The 19,626-nt window shown below is 54.5% G+C and overlaps 1 protein-coding gene across 3 annotated transcripts in view; it reads right to left on the reverse strand.

The window, feature by feature from the left end:
* Positions 1–9,237: 9,237 nt before the first annotated feature.
* PIK3R5 (phosphoinositide-3-kinase regulatory subunit 5) overlaps positions 9,238–19,626 on the reverse strand; it is a 70,270-nt gene continuing 59,881 nt past the window's right edge. The window contains exons 7-19 of one of the 3 annotated variants that reach the window (XM_081219810.1): positions 18,967–19,141; positions 18,255–18,408; positions 17,528–17,611; positions 16,530–17,250; positions 16,240–16,402; positions 15,779–15,904; positions 15,131–15,256; positions 14,860–14,953; positions 14,527–14,603; positions 12,111–12,204; positions 11,920–12,002; positions 11,323–11,435; positions 9,238–11,219 (exon numbers count right to left, since the gene is read on the reverse strand). In XM_081219810.1, coding sequence (XP_081075936.1) covers positions 11,072–11,219; positions 11,323–11,435; positions 11,920–12,002; positions 12,111–12,204; positions 14,527–14,603; positions 14,860–14,953; positions 15,131–15,256; positions 15,779–15,904; positions 16,240–16,402; positions 16,530–17,250; positions 17,528–17,611; positions 18,255–18,408; positions 18,967–19,141 — 2,158 coding nt within the window. In that variant the 3' untranslated portion in view covers positions 9,238–11,071. Of the gene's footprint in view, positions 11,220–11,320; positions 11,436–11,919; positions 12,003–12,110; positions 12,205–14,526; positions 14,604–14,859; positions 14,954–15,130; positions 15,260–15,778; positions 15,905–16,239; positions 16,403–16,529; positions 17,251–17,527; positions 17,612–18,254; positions 18,409–18,966; positions 19,142–19,626 lie in introns of those variants that run through there. The other 2 variants (XM_081219809.1, XM_081219811.1) reach the window with 2 other exon arrangements.

The raw sequence follows: 19,626 nt of genomic DNA on the forward strand, positions 1-19,626 counted from the left end.
CAGAGGCTAGGTCTTATTCATTATTCTATCCATCACAGGATAAGAGAATGTTAAGAGACAGTTTGGTGCAGTAAATAAAACAAAGGGATGAATGGCTGAACGAATGAATAAGGGAATGAATGAGTGAAGTGAATAAGTCCAGGACAGGATAAAGGACCAAGAACTCAGCCCTTGCAGGTTCAGGACTCAGCGGCAGCCAGCAGTGTGGCCATCACGGGCAGCCCCTTCTCCTTATCAGCTTTGGCCTGACTGAGTCGGAAATCACAAGGTGACGTCCGCCTCTTGTGGCTGCCCTGCTCCTCTTATCATCGGCTGATGTCTCTGCAACTACCGTGGGTGTGGTAGCCACGGAAGGGGCTGCTTGGTGACCGTGGACAGCCTGGGAGCTGTCTCCTGCAAGGAGAAGCTGAGGCGCCCTCATTTTGAGGGCACGCAGCTGATAGCCAGCCAGGAGACAGAGAGTGAAGGAGGTGGACAGAGGAAGGACCAAGATCCCACATCTGCCCCTGGCACACCACGCCTACCATCACCAAGGGGGTGGCATTGCCCCTCTGATTGTTCCCAGTGACGCCGTGTCCCTCCAGAGGCTCTTCTTAGGGTTTGTTTAATCTGGGCTTTTCAGGCCGTCTGTTGCCAAGTTTCCCATCTGCACCGATCTCTCAGGAACAGCCCTTTCCCCCAAGACCACATGATCCATAAGCATCAGACTCGAGAGGGTTAGGGTTCCCTGCACTTACTGTTCTGGTTCCTAGATCACCTGGTTAGCTAATGGTTGAAAAGCCACTCTGGGGTGATCAATGCCCAAGGTACAGAAGCAGAGGCTCAACATATATGGGCCCTTTGGGCACAGCTGTGATAGCTTCCCAGGTTCCTGTATCCCAGCCTGGGCGTCTGGAAGTCTGTTCACTAATTCACCTTGGAGCTGCCAAGCTACTTATCTTTCCTGCAGACAATCCACTGCTTCTGTTCCATCCTCATTCCTCTTTCCCGCCCCCTTTATTCAGAAAGATATGTCTTACTTATTTCCCTGTCTATTACTAAGCAGCTGAGAGGTTTAAACAAATGAAACAAAAATTTTAAACAAATTAAAACAAATTAAATCCTCTTGTAACTGTGCTGGTAGGGAGATGAGTGCTGTGATCAGGGCACTCGAGAGGGCCAGGGTACTGGAGTCAGGGAAGAATTATTTGTTTTGGATACAGGAAACCCAGGGCCACCTGTGCGTTGCTCCAGCCCCATCTTCTGCAGGGGTCCCCTCTGGGATCATTCAGCAGCCAATGCAGAATTCATCATCTCTTTGAGTTTTCTAAGGAGTTCACTCTCAGAAAATCCTAATAAGCAATGTAGATTTTACTGACGATTACATTAGGAGGATGGAAAAGAAGTGGATATTACTCATCTCTTAACAAGCTATTTAAAAATCTTCCGTGGATACTTCTGTTGTCCGGATGCCCTCCTCCAGGCCATGCCGTTGGACTGGTAGAGTTTTTTTTTGTTTTCCTTTCTCTTTTCTCCCCGTGACCCCAACTCACTAACTCCTGGCTCCTCCCACCCAGATTTTTTCACAAACATATCAAAGGACTCTTGAAGTGCATTCAGAGCACCTCAACTCCATTCTAATCCTTGCCTCCCAGTTTTTATATCCCAAACTCATTAACAACAACCAAAAAACAAATGGTTCTCTGGTTGGTAGGACCCATCCTTAGAAAGCAGTGAGAGGTAATAAACCAGAAAACAGCTGTTACAGAAACACATTTTACTTTACCTATACAATCACTTCAAGAGTTAGGACAATTATGGAGATGGGTAAACTTGAGTTTAAAGGCTCGTATAACTGGCAGGTGATGGGACTTGAACCAGGAAACACCTAGTCCAGTGAGTTCATTGCAGGACCACAGGGAGGACCTGCAGGCTGAGCCAGCCTGAAGCCTGGCCTGTGTTCCTTGGCTCTCAACTCTATTGCAGGAAGACCAAGGCAGTGGCAAGGCTGGCACTCACCTGGTGGGCACCTCTGCTTCTAGTGAATTCCCTCCAAGGCAGCAGAACAACATCATGCCCTAAACCAGCGTTTTGCAAAGTATGGTTCCTGGACCAGGAACATCAGTATCACCTGGGACCTTGTTAGCAACTAGTACTGTCTGGTGAGGAACAGTACATGTATCGGGAATTTTGCACCCTTTACTTCCAGCAGCATGGTTTTGTTGGTTGTGTGAGCACGCAGAGTTAGGGCTAATGGGGTGACATGATATAGGAAGCTGATTTATGTTTTTATCCATTCCCTCACCTTTCAGCCACTCTTATTTTGGGGGGAGAAGGAATTTTGATTTTAAACACCGGCAACATTTTTTAAAATTTTAGTGTTTAAAAAATTGCTCAAGCAATTCAAAAATATATTTTCATTGTAATAACAAACATTATACAGCAGTATACAGAATAAAAAAGCAGGGCTTCCCTGGCGGCGCAGTGGTTGGGAGTCCACCTGCCGATGCAGGGGACACGGGTTCGTGCCCCGGTCCGGGAAGATCCCACATGCCGCGGAGCAGCTGGGCCCGTGAGCCATGGCCGCTAAGCCTGCGTGTCCGGAGCCTGTGCTCCGCAACGGGAGAGGCCACGGCAGTGAGAGGCCCGCGTACCGCAAAAAAAAAAAAAAAAAAAAGCAATCCTCCTCCCCCTTCCCAGTTTCTTTTCCCTCCCCTCCCAGTGACCACCATTGTCCATAGCTTGGGGTGATTTATACAAATTGTTTTTCAGCTTGCTTTGTTTCTTGGAAATCATTATCAGTACCTAAGGACCAAACACATTCTTTCTTAAATTTAAATATCCATATTTTCTGGACTAGTAATACATTTACATGGATCAAGATGGGAAGGATACAGAGAAACCCAGACCATTCCTTCTTGCACAAGCCATCCTTCAAGTTGGTGAGGAAAAGTTCTCTGCCCAGGCCTCCCTTTGCACCTGTGCCCCCTCCAAAATGCTCAGGCCCGTCAGGCCCCTCTGAAATGGGGTCAAGGGCAGAGAGAACCTGGGGTTGCTCTGGAGGCAGGGCCTGGGATACTCTTACTCCCCCTGTTCTCAGGTCAGCCTGGAGACCATCCTTCCCTGCCCCAGCACCCTCTCACCGCCCACCCCCCTTTACCTTCCTAATAAGGCAGGTTCCTCCAGGGCAGGTCTGCAAGCTTCGCAGAGTGTGGAGGAAGAGCTGGAGGCGCTTGTCTGTATAAAATTCGCACCTAGAAAGGCTGAGGATGGAGCAGGACATCAGTGAGAAAACCCGAAGAGCCCAATCCTTTATTACCTGTGCAAATTGCCTGGTCTGTGCACATGCGCGCACACGCACTCGGGCAGGAGACAGAGTGTCCTGGCCGGGCTCTGGTCCTAGCTGCCTCTGCTCCGTCCCCTCCTCTCTGGGTCTCAGTTTGCCCATCTGTAACCCGAGGGATTGGAGCGTGTGTTTGCAAAGCCTTCCTAGCTTTCTCCGGCTTCTTTCCCAGGCAGTCCTGCTTCTGTAGACCTGCGGCTACAGTTTTGCTCAGAGAGGCCCCTTTCCTCGGTGGGGGAGGGGCTGGGCGTGGGGAAGGCTGCACTGCTCCCTTCCCTCCCCAAACTTTCCTCTCTCTCGAGGTCTCAGGGGACCCTTTTGGGGCCAGGGCCAGCTTTGGGGGCTGAAGCGACATTCACTCACCAAGGGCTTCCTTCCTGACTCCCCCGCCCCGCCCAGCAGTGGCCACACAGACTCTCCCGGAGCCCCGCCAACCCTTTACTCTCCTCCTTCACCACCCCCCCACCCCCGACTTCCACTTCTCCACACCCCGCCCACCACCATCCCCAGGGAGTGTGAAGAGGGTAGCTGTGAAACCAGCAGGGCTCCTCTGGAATTCCATTAGGATGAAGCCATCCCCCTCAGATCTGTGTGAACTTTACTTTTCTGGGCCTCAGTTTCCCCACAGCTCACATGAGGGGGCTGAGAGAGCAGCAAAGCTTAAGAGCGGGGTTAAGAGCAGGGACTCTGGTGCCTGGCTGAGTACTGACTTCCCCTTTTCACTGTCTCTGTGACCTTGGGCAAGTTCCTTAGCTTCTCTGTCTCAGTTTCCCCATCTGTAAAATGGGGCACAATAGTACCTACCTCATGATGAGACAGGCTGGGACCTGGGACCCTCTACTGCAGGGCTTGCACCTGGACAAACGTATCCTCCAGCAACAGAATACAAAGAAACTAAAAGGGACTAAAAATACCTGCACGCATGCGCAGTTTAGGCAAATTATGAACAAGAAGATACAAAAAGGTCAAAACCCAACTGCCACTTCTGAGGTGCCAGGAGCAAAAGCAGGATCCTGTGCGTGATCTCTGCACACGCCACCACCAAAGGGGCGGGCAGACCACCTGAGCCACCGCTCCGGCCCAACCCCCCCTCACCCCGTTTAAGGGACCAGCTCGCCCCACCTCAGGGAGTGAGCAAGGGCACCTGTTGCTTGTTTTCACTCCCATCTGCTGTAGCACGAGTCAAAGTAAAGACTCGCCTGAATTCCTCCTCTGGCCTCTCATCAATTTCTATTGATTAAAGAGTCCAGGAACCCTGGTCGGTAACAGTGGTGACGCTGGGAAGCATCAGTGAGATGACGTAAGCACGTAAAGCGCGTGGACAGTGTTGGGAAGCATAAGCGAGATGACGTAAGCACGTAAAGCGCGTGGACAGTGCTGGGAAGCATAAGCGAGATGACGTAAGCACGTAAAGCACGTGGACAGTGCTGGGCCCATGCACGATAAGTGTTTGCTAGTATCTCGGTTTGTGCTACCTTGATGTTCAGGGGAGATTCCCTGGTCCGGCTGCAATGACTCCGAGGCTTGGCCTCCAGCTCTAAATTTCTGAGATTCCCCGAATGGGTCCTGTTTCTTCCAATTCGCCCTGTGCAGAGAGGGGCACACGCATGTGGCTGCCGTGACCACAGCTGCCTCTCCAGGGACCACATGCTCAGAATTGCCAGGTATTATGGACTAAATGTCTGTGTCCTCCCCAGATTCGTATGTTGAACCCCCAATGTGATGGTGTTAGGAGGTGGGACCTCTGGGAGGTAGTTAGGTTTAGATGAGGTCCTGAGGGTGGGGACCCCATGATGGGATTTGCGTCTTTATAAGAAGAGGAGGAGACACCAGCACTTCCTCTCTCCACCTTGTGAAGACACAGTGAGAGACGGCCGTCTGCAACCCAGGAAGAGAGCTCTCACTAGACACTAAACCTGGCAGCACCTTGGCCCTGGACTTCCTAGCCTCCAGAATTATGAGAAGTAAATGTCTGTTGTTTAAACCACCCAATCTATGGTATTTTGTTATAGCAGCCCAAGCAGACTGAGATCCTGGGGGCTGTGGACTGGCCCAGGACACAGGTGTGCCTGGTGCCCAGGACAGAGAGAAATAAAGGGCACAGATGGGGATAGCCTGCCAGCTGCCTGTCTTTGCTCCAGGGGAATGGGGTGGGCACTCTTTCCCAGGGGAGCCGGCTCCGTTTACCCCGCTTTGCCGGTTAGGGTTAGGGGAGTGAAAAGAGGGATTCAGAGACTTGGGTAAAGGAGGGAGTAGCTTCTTCCCCAAGAAAACCAAGAAGCCCTCTTCCCAGGGCAGCGGCTAACCTCCCAGTGCTCGAGGGTGGGGTGGGCGTGACAGTGGGGGATGGGAAGTCTGAAGCCCCAGGGCAGGTGCCAAGCAGTCCAGGTCCACACACGTCTCCCGTGTGGGTGAAGCTGCAGGGGCTGGAAAACTCTCTGACGCCTCTGCTTTGAGCAGACTGAGGGCCCTCTAAGCGTTCCTTGACACAGGGGTTGTGGGAGAGCCATCCCTCTGGAGGAGGCGTGACTTGGATGTCAGGGACCATAGGAAGAGGTCTGAGGAGGGTACCAGACCACTATGGCCTGGGCCCCAGAGGAAGCTACCAAATTGACAAATCGGACTTCGTTAAAATTAAGACCATCTGCTCTGCAAAAGGCACTGTTAAGAGAATGAAAACACAGGCCATAGATTGGCAGAAAGTATTCGCAAAACACATATCCGATAAAGGACTGGTATCCAAAATATACAAAAAACTCTTAAAATTCAACAATAAGGAAACAACTCAATTAAAACATGGGCAAAACCACACCGTTGAAAGCAGTTATACTCCAATAAAGATGTTAAAAAGAAAAAAAGGGCAAAAGATCTGAACAGACACCTCACCAAAGAAAATGTACATATGGCAAATAAACACATGAAAAGATGCTCAACATCATAGTCTTTAGGGGACTGAAAGCTAAAACAACAATGAGATATCACTACACACCCATTAGAATGGATAAAACCCATAGCACTGACAATACCTAATGCTACTAAGGATGTGGAGCTACAGGAACGCTCATTCATTGCTGGTGAGAATGAAAAAAGGGCCCAGCCACACTGGAAGACAGTTTGGCATTTAAAAAACAAAACAAAACAGAAAAACCTAAATGTATTTGTACCACACAATCAAGCAGTTGTGCTCCTTGGTATTTACCCAAATGAGTTGAAAACGTACGTACGTCCAAACAAAAACCAGCACACAAATGTTTATGGTAGTTTTATTCAGAACTGCCAAAAAATGGTATCAACCAAGATGTCCTTCAGTAGGTGAACAAATAAACTGTGGTACATCAACAAAATGAAACATTCAGCAAACAAAAAGAAATGAGCTATGAAACCAGAAGACATGGAGGAATCTTCAATGCATATTGCTAAGTGAAAGAAGCCAATCTGAAAAAGCTACATACTGTATGGCTCCAACTATATGATATCCTGGAAAATTTGTAACTATGGAGACAGTAAAAAGATGATTGGTTGCCAGTCTGCTTAAGAAAATAATGGTTTCAATTTCTTTAATTATATTAGCCTATTTGGGATATCCATTTCTTCTGTCAGATGGGCAAACTGTATTTTTGAGAAATTTCTCCGTTTTATCCAAATTACCAAATGTATTGGTAAATCTATAATATCCCTTTATTACCTTTTTAGTGTGTATAGGATCTGTAGAGATGTCTTCTTTTTCATTCATGATATTGATAATTTGTTCTCTCATCAGTCTTGCTAGGGGGTTTTCAATTAGTATGTTAGTTTTCTAATTCATAGATTTCTGCTATTACCCTTATTTCCTTCCTTCTACTTTCTTTAGGATTGATCTACTATTCTTTCTCTAGCTTTCTGAGATGTAAATGTAAATAACTGATTTTTAGCTTTTGCTCTATTATAAGATATGCTTTTTAATGGCAATAAGTTTTCTCCTAAGTATTGCTTAAGCATCCTGAGAGTTTCAATAACATATACTCATTATTAACCACTTCAATATATCTTCTAGTTTCCACTTTTATTTCTTTCTTGACCCCTGGATTATTTAGAGATGTAGTGCCTGATTTACAAGCAGTTGGGATTTTCTAGTAAATTTTACCTTATTGATAGTTTAATTTCATTGTAGTCAGGGAATATACTCAGTTTGATTTCAATCATTTGAAATTTGAGGGCTTCCCTGGTGGCGCAGTGGTTGAGAGTCCGCCTGCCGATGCAGGGGACACGGGTTCGTGCCTCGGTTCGGGAAGATCCCACATGCTGTGGAGCGGCTGGGCCCGTGAGCCATGGCCGCTGAGCCTGGCGTCCGGAGCCTGTGCTCCACAAGGGGAGAGGCCACAACAGTGAGAGGCCCACATACAGCCAAAAAAAAAAAAGCTATGAAATTTGATATTCTACTCGTACTTGAAAACAATGTGAATTCTATTGCTGTTGAGCACAGTGTTCTATTTCAATGAGATCAAATTTGTTAATTGTGATGTCCAGATCTTCTATAACTCTACTGATTTTTTTTTGTCTATTTGTTCTATCAGCTACTGAGAAAAATGTGTTCAAGTCCTTCACTATGGTTGTGAAGATGTTAATTCTGTCGATTTTTGCTTTATAGTTTACATTTATAAAATGTCCCTCTTTATCTTCTGTAATGCTTCTGACATTAAAATATTTGTCTGATATTGGTGTAACACCACCATCTTTTGGGGACATGTGTACATGGTGTTATCCTTTCCATCCTTTTGCTTTCAGCCTTTCTGTGTTCTTACATTTAAAGCATTTCTCTTGTGAGCAGTGTATAATTTCTTAAAAATCATTGAACAATTGTAGGTATAGAATTCTAAGTTGACAGGTTTTGTTTTTTTTCTTTTCAGCACTTTAAATACATCATTTCATTGTATTCTGGCTTCCATTGTTTCCGTAGAGAAGGGAGCTCTCAGTTTAGTTGTTGCTCCTTTGAAGATTAAGTGTATTTTTTTCCTCTGGCTGTCTTTAAGATTTTCTCATTACCGTTTTTTCCCTCAGAAGTTTGACAAGGAGGTACGTGTGTGTGTGTGTGTGTGTGTGTGTGTGTTTAAACTAAACTCCAGACTTTATTGGGATTTCAGCAGTTTTTCCATTAAGATTCTCTTTCTGTTTCAGGATCCCACATTGCACTTAGTTTTCAGGTTTCCTCGGTCTCCTTCAGTCTGTGGATTTTTCAGTCCTTCCTTGTATTTCATGACACTGGAGTACTGGTCAGATTATCCTGTAGAATGTCCCACAATCTGGGTTTTTCTGGCATTTTCCTCATTATTAGTCTTGGGTCATAGGGTTTTGGAAAGAATATCAGAGGTGAAGTGCTCTTCTCATGTAGTTTTATTTTTCTCTTGTGTGAGGTTTGCCGAGCTTATTGACTCTGTGGGCTGATGTCCTTCATCGATTTTGGCCAACTGAATGTTGGCAGAAGAGATACTGTGCCAGTTCCAGGCTGAGGCCCTAGGAGGCATCACATGTCTCTGCTTACCCCTCCTATGCTAACATGCTGACCCAAGGAACCCACAGAGCAGACCTGAACCCAACCTGCAGCTTGGAGCCAAGCCACTCTGAGCCCCACCTTGATTCCTACATGTCCTGTAGATGTACGAGCAAGAATACACGATCACAGTTGTAGTCCATCGAGCATTAGGTGTGCTTTCCTGTTTGCAACAGCTAGCTGATAGAGCTAGAGCCTCTCACGGTTCCTTCTTCCTCCGTCTCATGTGGTTGTGCTGGAAGCCCGGTGCTTACCTACTTCTCCCAGGTCACAGGTGTCCTCCACCATCCCTTCACCTCCTTTTCTCTCCCTCCCTAAGAGCCAAGTCTAATAACAGCCCCAGGTCCAGAGGGTCAGCAAGGATCTCACTTCCCTTCCTCCCGGCAGCACGATGAGGATTACACAGAAAATTTCAGCACAAGTGTATTTTTGATAGAGAGGAAAATTACAAAAAGATAAACAAAACAACCCCCCAAGAATCTTATTTCCACTCTATGTGAAGTGATTTACGTGAACTAGCCAACTAGCAGGAAAATAACTGTAAGTCATTAAATCCAGGAGGAACCAAGTTTTATTTGACAATAATATTAAATTCCACTCGTCTATTCTTGAACACCTGTCAATCATGAACATCTGTCAATAGTAGGACAGCCAGCTCACATAACAAAAAATATTGAAGGTATATTGCCAACCACCGTCTGGGGCCTGAAACAAGGACAGACGGCCTTGACAGCAGAAGGGTGACGATATGCGGTCAGAGACGCTCTGTCCACTTCTCTCAAGTCCTGAGTACTCTGGGCAGCCCAGAACCTTTGGAGCAGATGAAGCCGGAGCAGGACGGGAAGGAGGGGTTCTGTGCAGAATACAATTGTCTTGCTTCCGTGGTTACTTTCTCCACCTCTACGAGCCCAAATCCCGGGCCCAGGCCCGCCCTCCGCCTACCATCCGAGCCCACATCAGCTTCCAGCTTCTCAAACCACTGCAACCCGGTAATTAAAAACTTGGGCTCTCATGTTGTATCAGCCGTTTTCCCCTGGGCTGTCCATCCTCTACCCCTCTGGGAACTTGCCCAGGCACAATGGTGCCGTGAACTTTGGGGCTGGAAGATTTCACACACAATGGAGTGAGACGGGAAGTGGGGCACAGGGGCCAACCTGGGAGAAGAGGAGGTGAAGGCACATGTGCAACCCTCCTCTCACCCTGGCGAAGGCAACTCCTCCTTCAGAGGGTAGAAGTGAGTGCTCCTTAGCCCCTCGGTCTGGGTCCTGCCCCATCAGTGAACTGGAAAGCAGGGAATGAAGAGCATCGCGGGAGCAGCGACAGCATCCCCTCCCCACCCCCTGCCAGACACGTGAGTCGGGGCTTAAGGGGCGACGCCGCTGATCTTTACTGAGCACCTGCTATGAGCCTGCGGCTGAGCCAGGCGCTTTGCAGACAATTTTGTCTCAGCCTTTTAAGGAGGTCTTATATCCCCCCATCTTAGTGCTCAGGAAAGGGAGGCTCGAAGAAGCTAATTCACTTCCTTCTGGTCATTTAGCTAGAAGGTAACTGAGCCGCCACTGAATCTAAGCTCGTCCTGTCTCCGAAGGATCTCGATCCCGAAGAAGGCTCTGGATCGGAGAGAGAGAAAGGGTGTGTGCGTGTGTGTGTGTGTGTCTGTGTGTGTGTGTGTGTGTGTGTGTGTGAGAGAGAGAGAGAGACAGAGAGGGGCGTGGGATGGGGGCGACAGAACTGAGGTCAGAAAAGTCGCACGTACGTTTCTACCACCTGAACCCCTGAGTAGGGGGACTGAAACTCCAGACTCCAAGGGCTCCCCAAGTCCCTGACAAAGTAAGGGGTGGGCCTGGCCAAGGGTTGGGGGAGGAGGCCTAAACCACACCCCAGAGCACCAGAGCCTCAGATTTCTTCTAGAAAGGATCCTAGACCACACTAGAGGCCAGGGCCTTCAGAGGCCAGCCCACCCATCCTTCTCCTTTCTACCTGAGGGATCTGAGGGGCTGTAGGGCCAGGCCCCTCTCCCTAATGCCTGTTTCTTTCCCAAACAGAGCCCGGAGGCGCCATCAACCCCCTAACCCCTGCCCCCTGCCTGCTGCAGGGCCCACAGTGGGACCCTGACCCAGCACAGGGTCGTCCAGTTCTCCACGGGGAGCGAGGCCCTCCGAGAGGGAGGGGGCTCCGAGGAGGCTGCCCCCGGGCTTGCTGTCCAGGCTGGTGCCGGGCCGCTAGGGCAGAGCTCCACTGAAAGTCATGATGGGCAGACAGAGGAGGGAGCAGAGGTCGGGTGCAGCCTGCGCCTGCGGGTAGGAGGGCCTCTGGGGTGGGGGGCAGAGGCTGCTCTTCTCCGGCTTGTAGCAGGGTGAAACCTCACACCTGTGGGGCAGGGCAAGTGTCAGGGCAGGCCTCCCATCCCTCCAGCTCCCTCCAGGCCTCTGGGTGGGTGCTGAAGCAGAGCTGGGGGCCCCCGCCTTCCTACCTGACCACGCTCTGCAGGATCTTCCTCTCGTCCTGGTCCAGGCACACGGCAAAGGGGCAGCTGTTAGAGCCGATAATCTGCACCTTGTCCACTTTGATCTGCGACATGCTAATCTAGAAGGAAGGCCCGGGTCACCCGGGAGCCCTGGCCCCAGAGCCGCCAGCTCTCGGCAGCTTCTTCCCTTGGAACCGCCCGACTGGGTCCAGGGGGTGGGGCAGGAGGCCGGCTGCCAGCTCTCCAGGCGCGATGGGCGTGTGCAGGGGACTGTGCCCTCCATCGGGCCCTGCTTCCTCCCCAGCCTCTGCCCTTTCCTGAGTCTGGAAGGAGCAAGTGTCCTGGGAGGAGAAACCCCACTGTCCTCACCGTGACAGCCTGGGTTCCCTGACACAGAGGCCACTCCACCTTGGACTCGGGGCTCCCCTGGAGGCCACCGCGGAGCCCCACAGGTGTGCACACCCTTCACCTGCCTCTCCTCCACAGGCCCCAGTGCAGCCCTTGGACACCCCCCCATACACACGCACACACACGCACACGCAGGCACACACACGCCCAGTAAGTCTCCCGAGGGGATGACAGAGAGGAGAGGAAAGCTCTTACCTGGTTGAAGCCCTTCTTGGATTTAGGGTTCTGCCTTTTTACCACTTCTGTCAGGTTTAGCGTCAGGGCCTCCGTGCTGGAGTCTGAAGGGCAAGGGTGGCTCAGGCCAGGCTCAGGAACCCCCCTCCCCCTCCTCCCCTCCCCCTCCCTGTCCCCCTCCCCCTGCCCCACCCTCCCCCCTGTCCCCTCACCTAGGTCCTCCTGCTGCCGGCAGGCCTTGTTGAGGTTGACGGAGGTGAAGACCTTCTCCATGTTACTCCAGCGACTGCGTCCACTGATGGCCCCCTGGGAAGGCAGCAAAGCCGGACCCTCTCAGTGACATGCCTGCCGGTGCCTATTGCCTTCTCTTTGAAGAAGCGGCTCCAGACCGGCCAGCGACAGGACGCCGCCTGCAGCCAGCACACCCAGGAAGCTCGCTCTCATGCACCCGAGCCTGCCAGCTTCTTCACCAAGAGCCCCTTGACCCCTATATAGACCTTACTGGCTCCAGGGAGGAGCATCAGGTCACTGGCTTGGTTCACAGGTCAGCCTGGTGACTGGGTCATAGAGTGCGAGTGCTGAGAACATCTCAAGGGGTGGTCCGAGGATCTTCTGAACTCCGAGTGGGGGAGAGACAGGCTCACGGGCAGGGGGTCCCAGGCAGAGCTAGGCCAGAGCCCCCTCTTTGGGTCTTTGCCTGAATGTCTCTTTCATCAGGGACCTCCGCGTTGCCAAACCCACAAGCACTCTCAGTCCTCGGCTTGCTTGACCTTACAGGAGAATGCCATCCTGTTCACTCCTCCCCTCTCCTGGGCGTCCGTGGCGGCACGCTCCTGGCTTCCCCACCGCCAGCCTGGCTGGGGCCTCTGCTTTGCGCCATCACCCTCCTCTGCCCCCATCACAGGACACAGGTCTCAGGAGCTTCTTCTGGGGCCTCCGTTCTGTTATTCCTGCTTTGTCCTTGAGGGAGCCTCACCCATGGCCCTTTCTCCATGACCACCTATACACCCATCTCCACATTTCACCTCTGAGCTCAGGCCCACCCTCCCACTGCCTCTTCTGGTCTCTCCTTCCCTCTCGAACCCACTATGCCCCACACCCACTCCCCCACTGGAGCTGGGCTTCTTCTGAGAAAATGGTCCTGCCAGTCACAGAAGGCTGACATCCAGGAGTTGGAGCCTCTCCTTTTCTAATCCATCTCTAAGCCCTGCTGCTCATGTGATTCACATATAACCCCCATTCCTTACCTCCCTAGTGCAGGCTGCCCATGTTTCTTGCCTGGACAACCACGGGAGCCTCTGACTTGGCTTTCTCACACCCGTTGGGGTCCCCTCCGATATTCCCCACAGAGCCACCACAGGCGGCTTCCAAACCTCAAACCTGATCCTGCCACACCCCAAACTGAAAGCCCTTCACAGGATACCCATTGCTCTTAGGACAAGGACAAGACTCCTCTCATTGAACCAAGGCCCTTGGCATTCCAGCCCTGCCAATTTCTTTAGCTTCACCTCATCATCCTTTCCCCCCGCCACTGTCTCTGCTCCAGCCCCTCTGGTCCTCCTTCAGTGCCCTTTGATATTCATGTTCTCTCTCACCACAGGGCCTTTGCACATGCTATTATCTCTACCTGGAGGGCACGTCTCTCTTTTCCTACTTAACTAACTCCTGGTTTTCTTTCCAACATTGACTCAATGGCCCTTCTCAAGGAACCTTGTCTAACTTTCCTCACTGGGTTGAACAATCCCCTTAAGGGTTCTCACAGAACCCTTTACCTCTCCTTCATCTGTTCGTCACAGTTGTAATTATACATGTTGTGGGATCGTCTAACCCCTCCAGACTGTAAGAGCTTTGTTCACTCTCGTGAACGCTCCTGTGCCATAAACAAATTCCGGGACACAGTGGGTGTTTAACAAACACCCGGAACACAGCACCCAGTGAGTGTCAGTGCCCCTGCCCACCTCCTCGGCCACTACATGGAAAGAATCCTATTGTCTCTATCCCAACAGCCCTTTTGTTGCCTTGTCATCACTTGCCACTCTTTAATATTACCTTGGGCACTTTTTGTTTCCTTGTTTATTGTCTGTCTCCCTCCTCTAGAGAAGTTAAGAGGGAGGGCCTGGCCCAGCACAGAACCTGACATAAGTAGGTGCTCAATAAATATCTTTCAAATTGCTGAGGGAGGGAGGGAGGCAGGGAAGAAGGCAGGAGGCTGCCCGTCCGGGAGGTGGGCCTGTCGTGGCCCAGAGCCGGGGTGTGCTCATAGGCTCCCCGCTCCAGCTCCCCTCACACCAAACCTACTCCCACACGCCCACCAGGCACAGCAGTCCCTGGCCTGTCCCTCACTCTGCCCCATTCTCACCCCCAGCCCTGAGGCCAGGCCCCAGCGCTTCACGGAAGGGCTGAGCACATTCAGCAGTGGGGAGAACCCGGGGCGGGGGCAGCTTTGGAGGCAGAGGGGGAGAGGAAGGTCCACCGCCTCTCCTTCCCCCTTCTCTCAGCAGCCAGGAGAGCCCGGGGAGCCTGCCGCGGCCTTCCAGCTTAAAGACCGCACTGGGAACACAGGAGGCTGGCTCTGGGGAGGCGGCACAGGGAGCGGATCTGGAGGGGAGGGGCCGGCATCAGGCTCACCTTGCTGTAAATAATCTGTAGTGTTAGAGGGATGGCCTCCCGGTCACCATCGATGCCCAGTCGCTTGCTGCCAGGACCTGTGTCACGCACAGACAGACCCTCTGCTCTTTCTAATTCCAGTGCCCTTCACAGGCCCTGGGCTCCGCCTCGCGGCCCGCTTCTTGTCCCTCCTGCCCCACCGCCCTGGGACCCCTCCTCCCCAGGGCCCCAGATCACGGCCCACCTCCCTCGGGCCCCACCTCCTGGCGCCCTCTCGCCCCGCCACCCCAGGGTCCCCCTCTCCGGTGTGACACCCCCCAGCCCCGCCTCCACTGGGGCTCAGGCGGCACCCACCCGAAGCCTTGATGGCGCGTGTGGTAGCAGAGTGACCCAGCTCCAGGGAGTGGATGAAGATCTCTGTCGTCTTCTCCCCGGTGACGAAGGTCAGCTGGAGAGGGCAGGAGCGTGGGCATCAGCGTGGACCTCCAGGAGGGGCCCCCAGCACAGGCTCCTCCAGCACAGGGTGGACCCCCCAGCACAGGCTCCTCTGGCTGCCCGGGTGTGGGAGCAGCCCTGCAGCTAGTGTGGGGGAAGAGGTGGGGCAAGGCGGCAGGGCAGGCCTTACCTCGGTCTGATAGACCTGCAGCAGCACCGGCCGGGCAGCGAAGCGGCAGTAATAGAGCAGCATGTCCGCCAGGATGGGCAGCTGGGCAGGAGAGCCCTCCAGGGGCCGGGACTCAGCCTTCAGAGACTGCTGTGGGTTGGGAGGGGCGAGCCCGAGCCCGAGGGACAGGTGGACAGAGAGGGAGAGAGAAAGGGAGGATGAGAGGAAGAGAGACAGAGGTGCAGACACACAGAGGAGAGATCCCGAGGCAGACAGGGCCAGGGAGGGGCACGGTGAGACGGGAGCAGGAAACAGAATGGTCAAGGGAGGACCCACAGCCTGACCTCCGCCCCTCCCTCACCCGCCCATGGGCCTCCAGGGAGGCCCCGGCCGAGCTAGACAAAGCTGGGAGTTGAGGAAGGGAGCTGAAGCCTAAGGCAACTGGACCCTCTGGGGCCACTCCCTCTCGGTGCGGTGACCCCTCCCTGGGCCCCTGAGCCCTGGGTTCAGCTCAGCCCTGCTTCCACCCACCCTCGTTGCTTGGTCCCAAGTGAGCCCTGGTCCTCCAGTGGGGCTGCAAGCTGGATCCCCCAAACTAGGGCCTTCAAAGCGAGGCTGGGTGACCACAGCCAGGGCCCTCCACCTGCACCCAGGAAAGGGGCCGCTTACCTGGCACAGGACTTCAGGGGGCAGGTGCATGAGGCCCAGCACGTTGCGCTCATACCAGGGGTCGAGCATGCCGAGGTAGTGGGAGATGTCATTGGTGCTTTCCTCCCAGGCGGCTGCACCCAGCTCCTGGGGCGGGGGCGAGAGTCATTCCCAGCCACCCGGACGCCTGCCACCCTAGCTTCGGGGCCCTGGGTGGCACCTGCAGCCCCACCCTGAGCTTCTCTGCGCCCTTGGAGAGGTCTGACAACTCTCAGTCCGTGTCACACAGCAAAACGTGCCCCCGCCCACCGTCCGGCCAAGTGCAGGGCAGGGACCACGTCCAGGAGGAAGGCCCAGGCAGGAGGCGGTGGACCCTAAACACAGGGCTGCTGGTGACTTCCGACCAGCCCCCTTCCGGTGACTGGGGCCTGCTTACATCTCCTCGCTTTGTCGCCCTGCTGGGTCCAGGGCTGGGGACCTACCGCAGGGCCGGGGTGCCTCGGGGAGTCTGTGGGGAGCGGTGGCGTCTGGCTCCGGGGGGCTGGGCTGGCGCTGGCGCTGGGCCCGCAGCTCCGCTTCATGGGCACGTAGAAGAACTGAAGCTTGAAGAACCGTGTGAGGAGTGGACGGTTGTTCTCCAGCCGCCTGCTGAGAAGAAGATGGTGAGAAGGGAGGCCCTTGGTCCCTCTGGGAGCCCAGCCCTGGAGCCCAGATGCCGCCAGCAGCATCCCCCTGCTGCCCAGGGCAGACTGATCCCCGTTTCGGCTCTCACCGCAGTTTGCTGTACGCCCGGGCCACCTTCCCCGAGATCCGATCGGAGCCGAAGACCACGACTCGCAGCGTGGAGGCCCTGGGGTCCTCGTCCCCGCTCAGGAAGGGGCAACGGCGCCGGGGACGGGAGGCGGGGGCCGGGGGCCAGCCGGACAGCTGGGGGCCGAGCTTGTACTGGGGCAGGGAACGGGAACGCTGCGCCCGGGACGGGGGCTGCGCCGGGCCAGCCAGGGGGCTGCAGGGGCTGCAGAGGCTGCCGGCCCGCCGCAGGGGCGGGGCGCTGTCCGGGCCGCCCTCCGGGGTCCGGGAGTCCCTCCGCAGCACCAGCTGGCTGGTGCTCTTGAAGAGTTTATAGATCCTGTTGAACTTCTGCCTGGGCCTGCGCTGGGCCCGGCGCTCCTGGCTGCCAGGCCTCTTGGGCCACTCGAAGGAGCTGTCCTCACTGTCCTCCACGTAGCCACTGTCCACGCCATCAGAGAGGCCTGAGACAAAGGAGCTCAGCAGCCGGCGGGAGAGGCTGGGTCCCGAGGCCTGGGATGAGGCAAGTGACAGGGTAGAGTCGTGCAAGGCTGCCGAGCCGGTGGAGAGCAGCGAGTCCCTCTCGGCACAGTGCCCCTCGGTTTCCAAGTCCTCCTCGTCCTCCCCGTCCTCGTCCTCCTCGTCCCCCAGGATTCCTGGTTGGAGCAGCTCCTGTTCCTTGAGCAGGATTTCCTGCAGGATGTCTGCAGGGAAGCAAGGGGAGACGCCGTCTGGGTGTCTGAGCCCTTGGAACCCCTCTTGCACACCCTTGGGCGGGGTGACAGGCTGAGACAGAATGAACTTGGGGAGCAGAGGGCAGGAGGAGGGCAGAGGGCAGCCCAGTGCCCTGCCCCCGGCTGTGCTCAGAGCCTGCTCAGGTGGGAGGGCTGGCAGGGGGGTGGGGTGAGGGGCGGCTGCAGAGGAAGAGAGCCCGGGCAGTTTGGGGGGTGGGCACCACGAGGGCCCCAGCGGGCTGCTCACCAAAGCTGTCCTGGTTCCAGCTGTAGGTGTAGCACCTGGCGACAGGGATGGGGATGGTACGGAGCTTGCCAGGTTTTGCAGTGTCTGCAGGAACGGGGGAGGGAGGGGCAGGAGGTGAGGGCTGGGTAGAGGCCTTCAGATGGGCCAGCCCAGATCCCCCGTCTTGGAGGCGAGGCTAGAGTTGGGAGAGGACCGGTACAGGACACGCAGCCGGGTGGGCCGAGGCTGAGTTGGAAGCTGGGATGCCTGGCCCACAGCCAGAGGGCTTCTCTCAAGCCCACCAGGTAGATGCCATGCCCTTTTGTGAGCTGCACGAACGTGGCCCAGTCTCAGCCTCTGCGCCTCTGATTCGAACAGAAACATGGCACCATCTCATCAGGCATCCTTCTTCTATAATAGACGTTTCCTGGACCCACTGGGGCGAGGTGAGCCATGTGACTAAGGTGGCTCAAAGGGGTACACTGTCCTCATTGTGAAAACGAAGCCCCTTGCCCTTGATCAGCACTCTTTTCCTCCTCCCCCAGGCCGTCCCAGTGGCGATCCTGGCAGCCCAACCCTAACCCTGCAGACGGGAACTGCACCCTCGGGGGTGCTGGAGCCAGGAGGTGTCAGAGAACCTGGGTTCCTGAATGATTATGTGGAACAGAAGCACCAGGCCGACCGGGGCTGCTCACCTCGGGGGCTGCCGGGGCCACAGGGGGAAATGGGCCTCACCCCAGAGCCTCACCTAAGGCACCAAGGAAGCCAGCTTTCTCCCCCACCGCCTGCAGCTTGGTCCTGAGCCACTGCCGGGCCTCAGCTGCATCCCCGATGCCAGATGCCAGTTCCTGTGCTTCTGCTGTCTCCGTGAAGATGTCCTCGAGTTCTGCCAGGGTCTTGGACTGAAACCCAGGGGGCAGGCTTGCTCCCGAACCACAGCTCGGCCGCCCGACTTCTCGAGCTCCCGGTGACCAGTCCGTCCCCAGCCTCATCGCCTGCCACCACCCACGGCTGAGCAGGGAGCCAGGCCTCTCACTCAGCCCCTATTCTCCAGAAGTGGTCAGAAAGAAAGGCCCAGAGCCAGAGCCCTGCAGAGTTGGGAGGGACTTCAGAGCTCACTGCTGTGGCCCAGAGAGGGGAGGGCGCTGCCCAGGGCCACACAGCTGACCTGTCACAGAGCTCGGACTAGACCCCAGGGCTTCCAGCTTCAGTCTAAAGCTCAGTCCTGTACCACCCAGCCCACGCTGGATTTGGAGGCTGTGTCCAGTCCCACTGTCTAGGCTGCCACCCACCTGGGTTAGGACCCAGCACAATAGAAACCTCTCAATGAGGCTAGCCCTCCAGCGACTTCCCCGCCATGTTACTCGGGGCGAGGGAGGCCAATGGACCCGGGCCTCGGAGAGGGACCGGAGAGGGACCAGATAGGGGACCCTGCCGAGCCCAGGGTCTCAGACACATACCTGCAGCTGGCAGTGCAGACCTGGGAGGTCGCAGTGGGCCCCAAAGGTGGCCTGGAAGGCATGCAGGAGCAGGGTGGTGTAGGCGCTGTGTGGGGAGTGCCCAGGCGTGCTCAGCTTGTCGGCCACGGTGAGGAACTCGGCCTGCACCTCCACCGGGTTCAGCAACAGTACGGTGCTGGGGACACAGAGGACCGGCCATGGGTACTGGGCACGGGGGCGGGGAAGGGCATCCACAGAGCCCATGTGGGCCCGGAGGCCAGGAGAGAGGCTGGGGGCTCAGGGGTCCCAGTTCCAAGGGGAAAGCTTATGATCTACTTTGGAGTAGTTTTCAGCTGGGGTCTTCAAAGACCTTTTAAAAATTGAACTCAGGACTTCCCTGGCGGTCCAGTGGTTAAGACTTCTCCTCCCAGTGCAGGGGGTGAGGGTTCGATCCCTGGTCAGGGAGCTAAGATCCCACATGCCTTGGGGCCAAAACCCGTCCCCCCCAAAAAAACACACAGAAGCAATACCGTAACAAATTCAATAAAGACTTTAAAAATGGTCCACATCAAAAAAATCTTTAAAAACTGAACCCAATTTTCACAAATAAATTCTACCTTAATTTTTACATAAAACATTTTTCCTACAGGATATTTGATGCAGAAAAGGATTGTATTTTAG

This window comes from Mesoplodon bidens (genome assembly GCF_964165515.1).
Source record: "Mesoplodon bidens genome assembly, chromosome: 19".
In the NCBI taxonomy this organism is placed as follows: Eukaryota; Metazoa; Chordata; class Mammalia; order Artiodactyla; family Ziphiidae; genus Mesoplodon; species Mesoplodon bidens.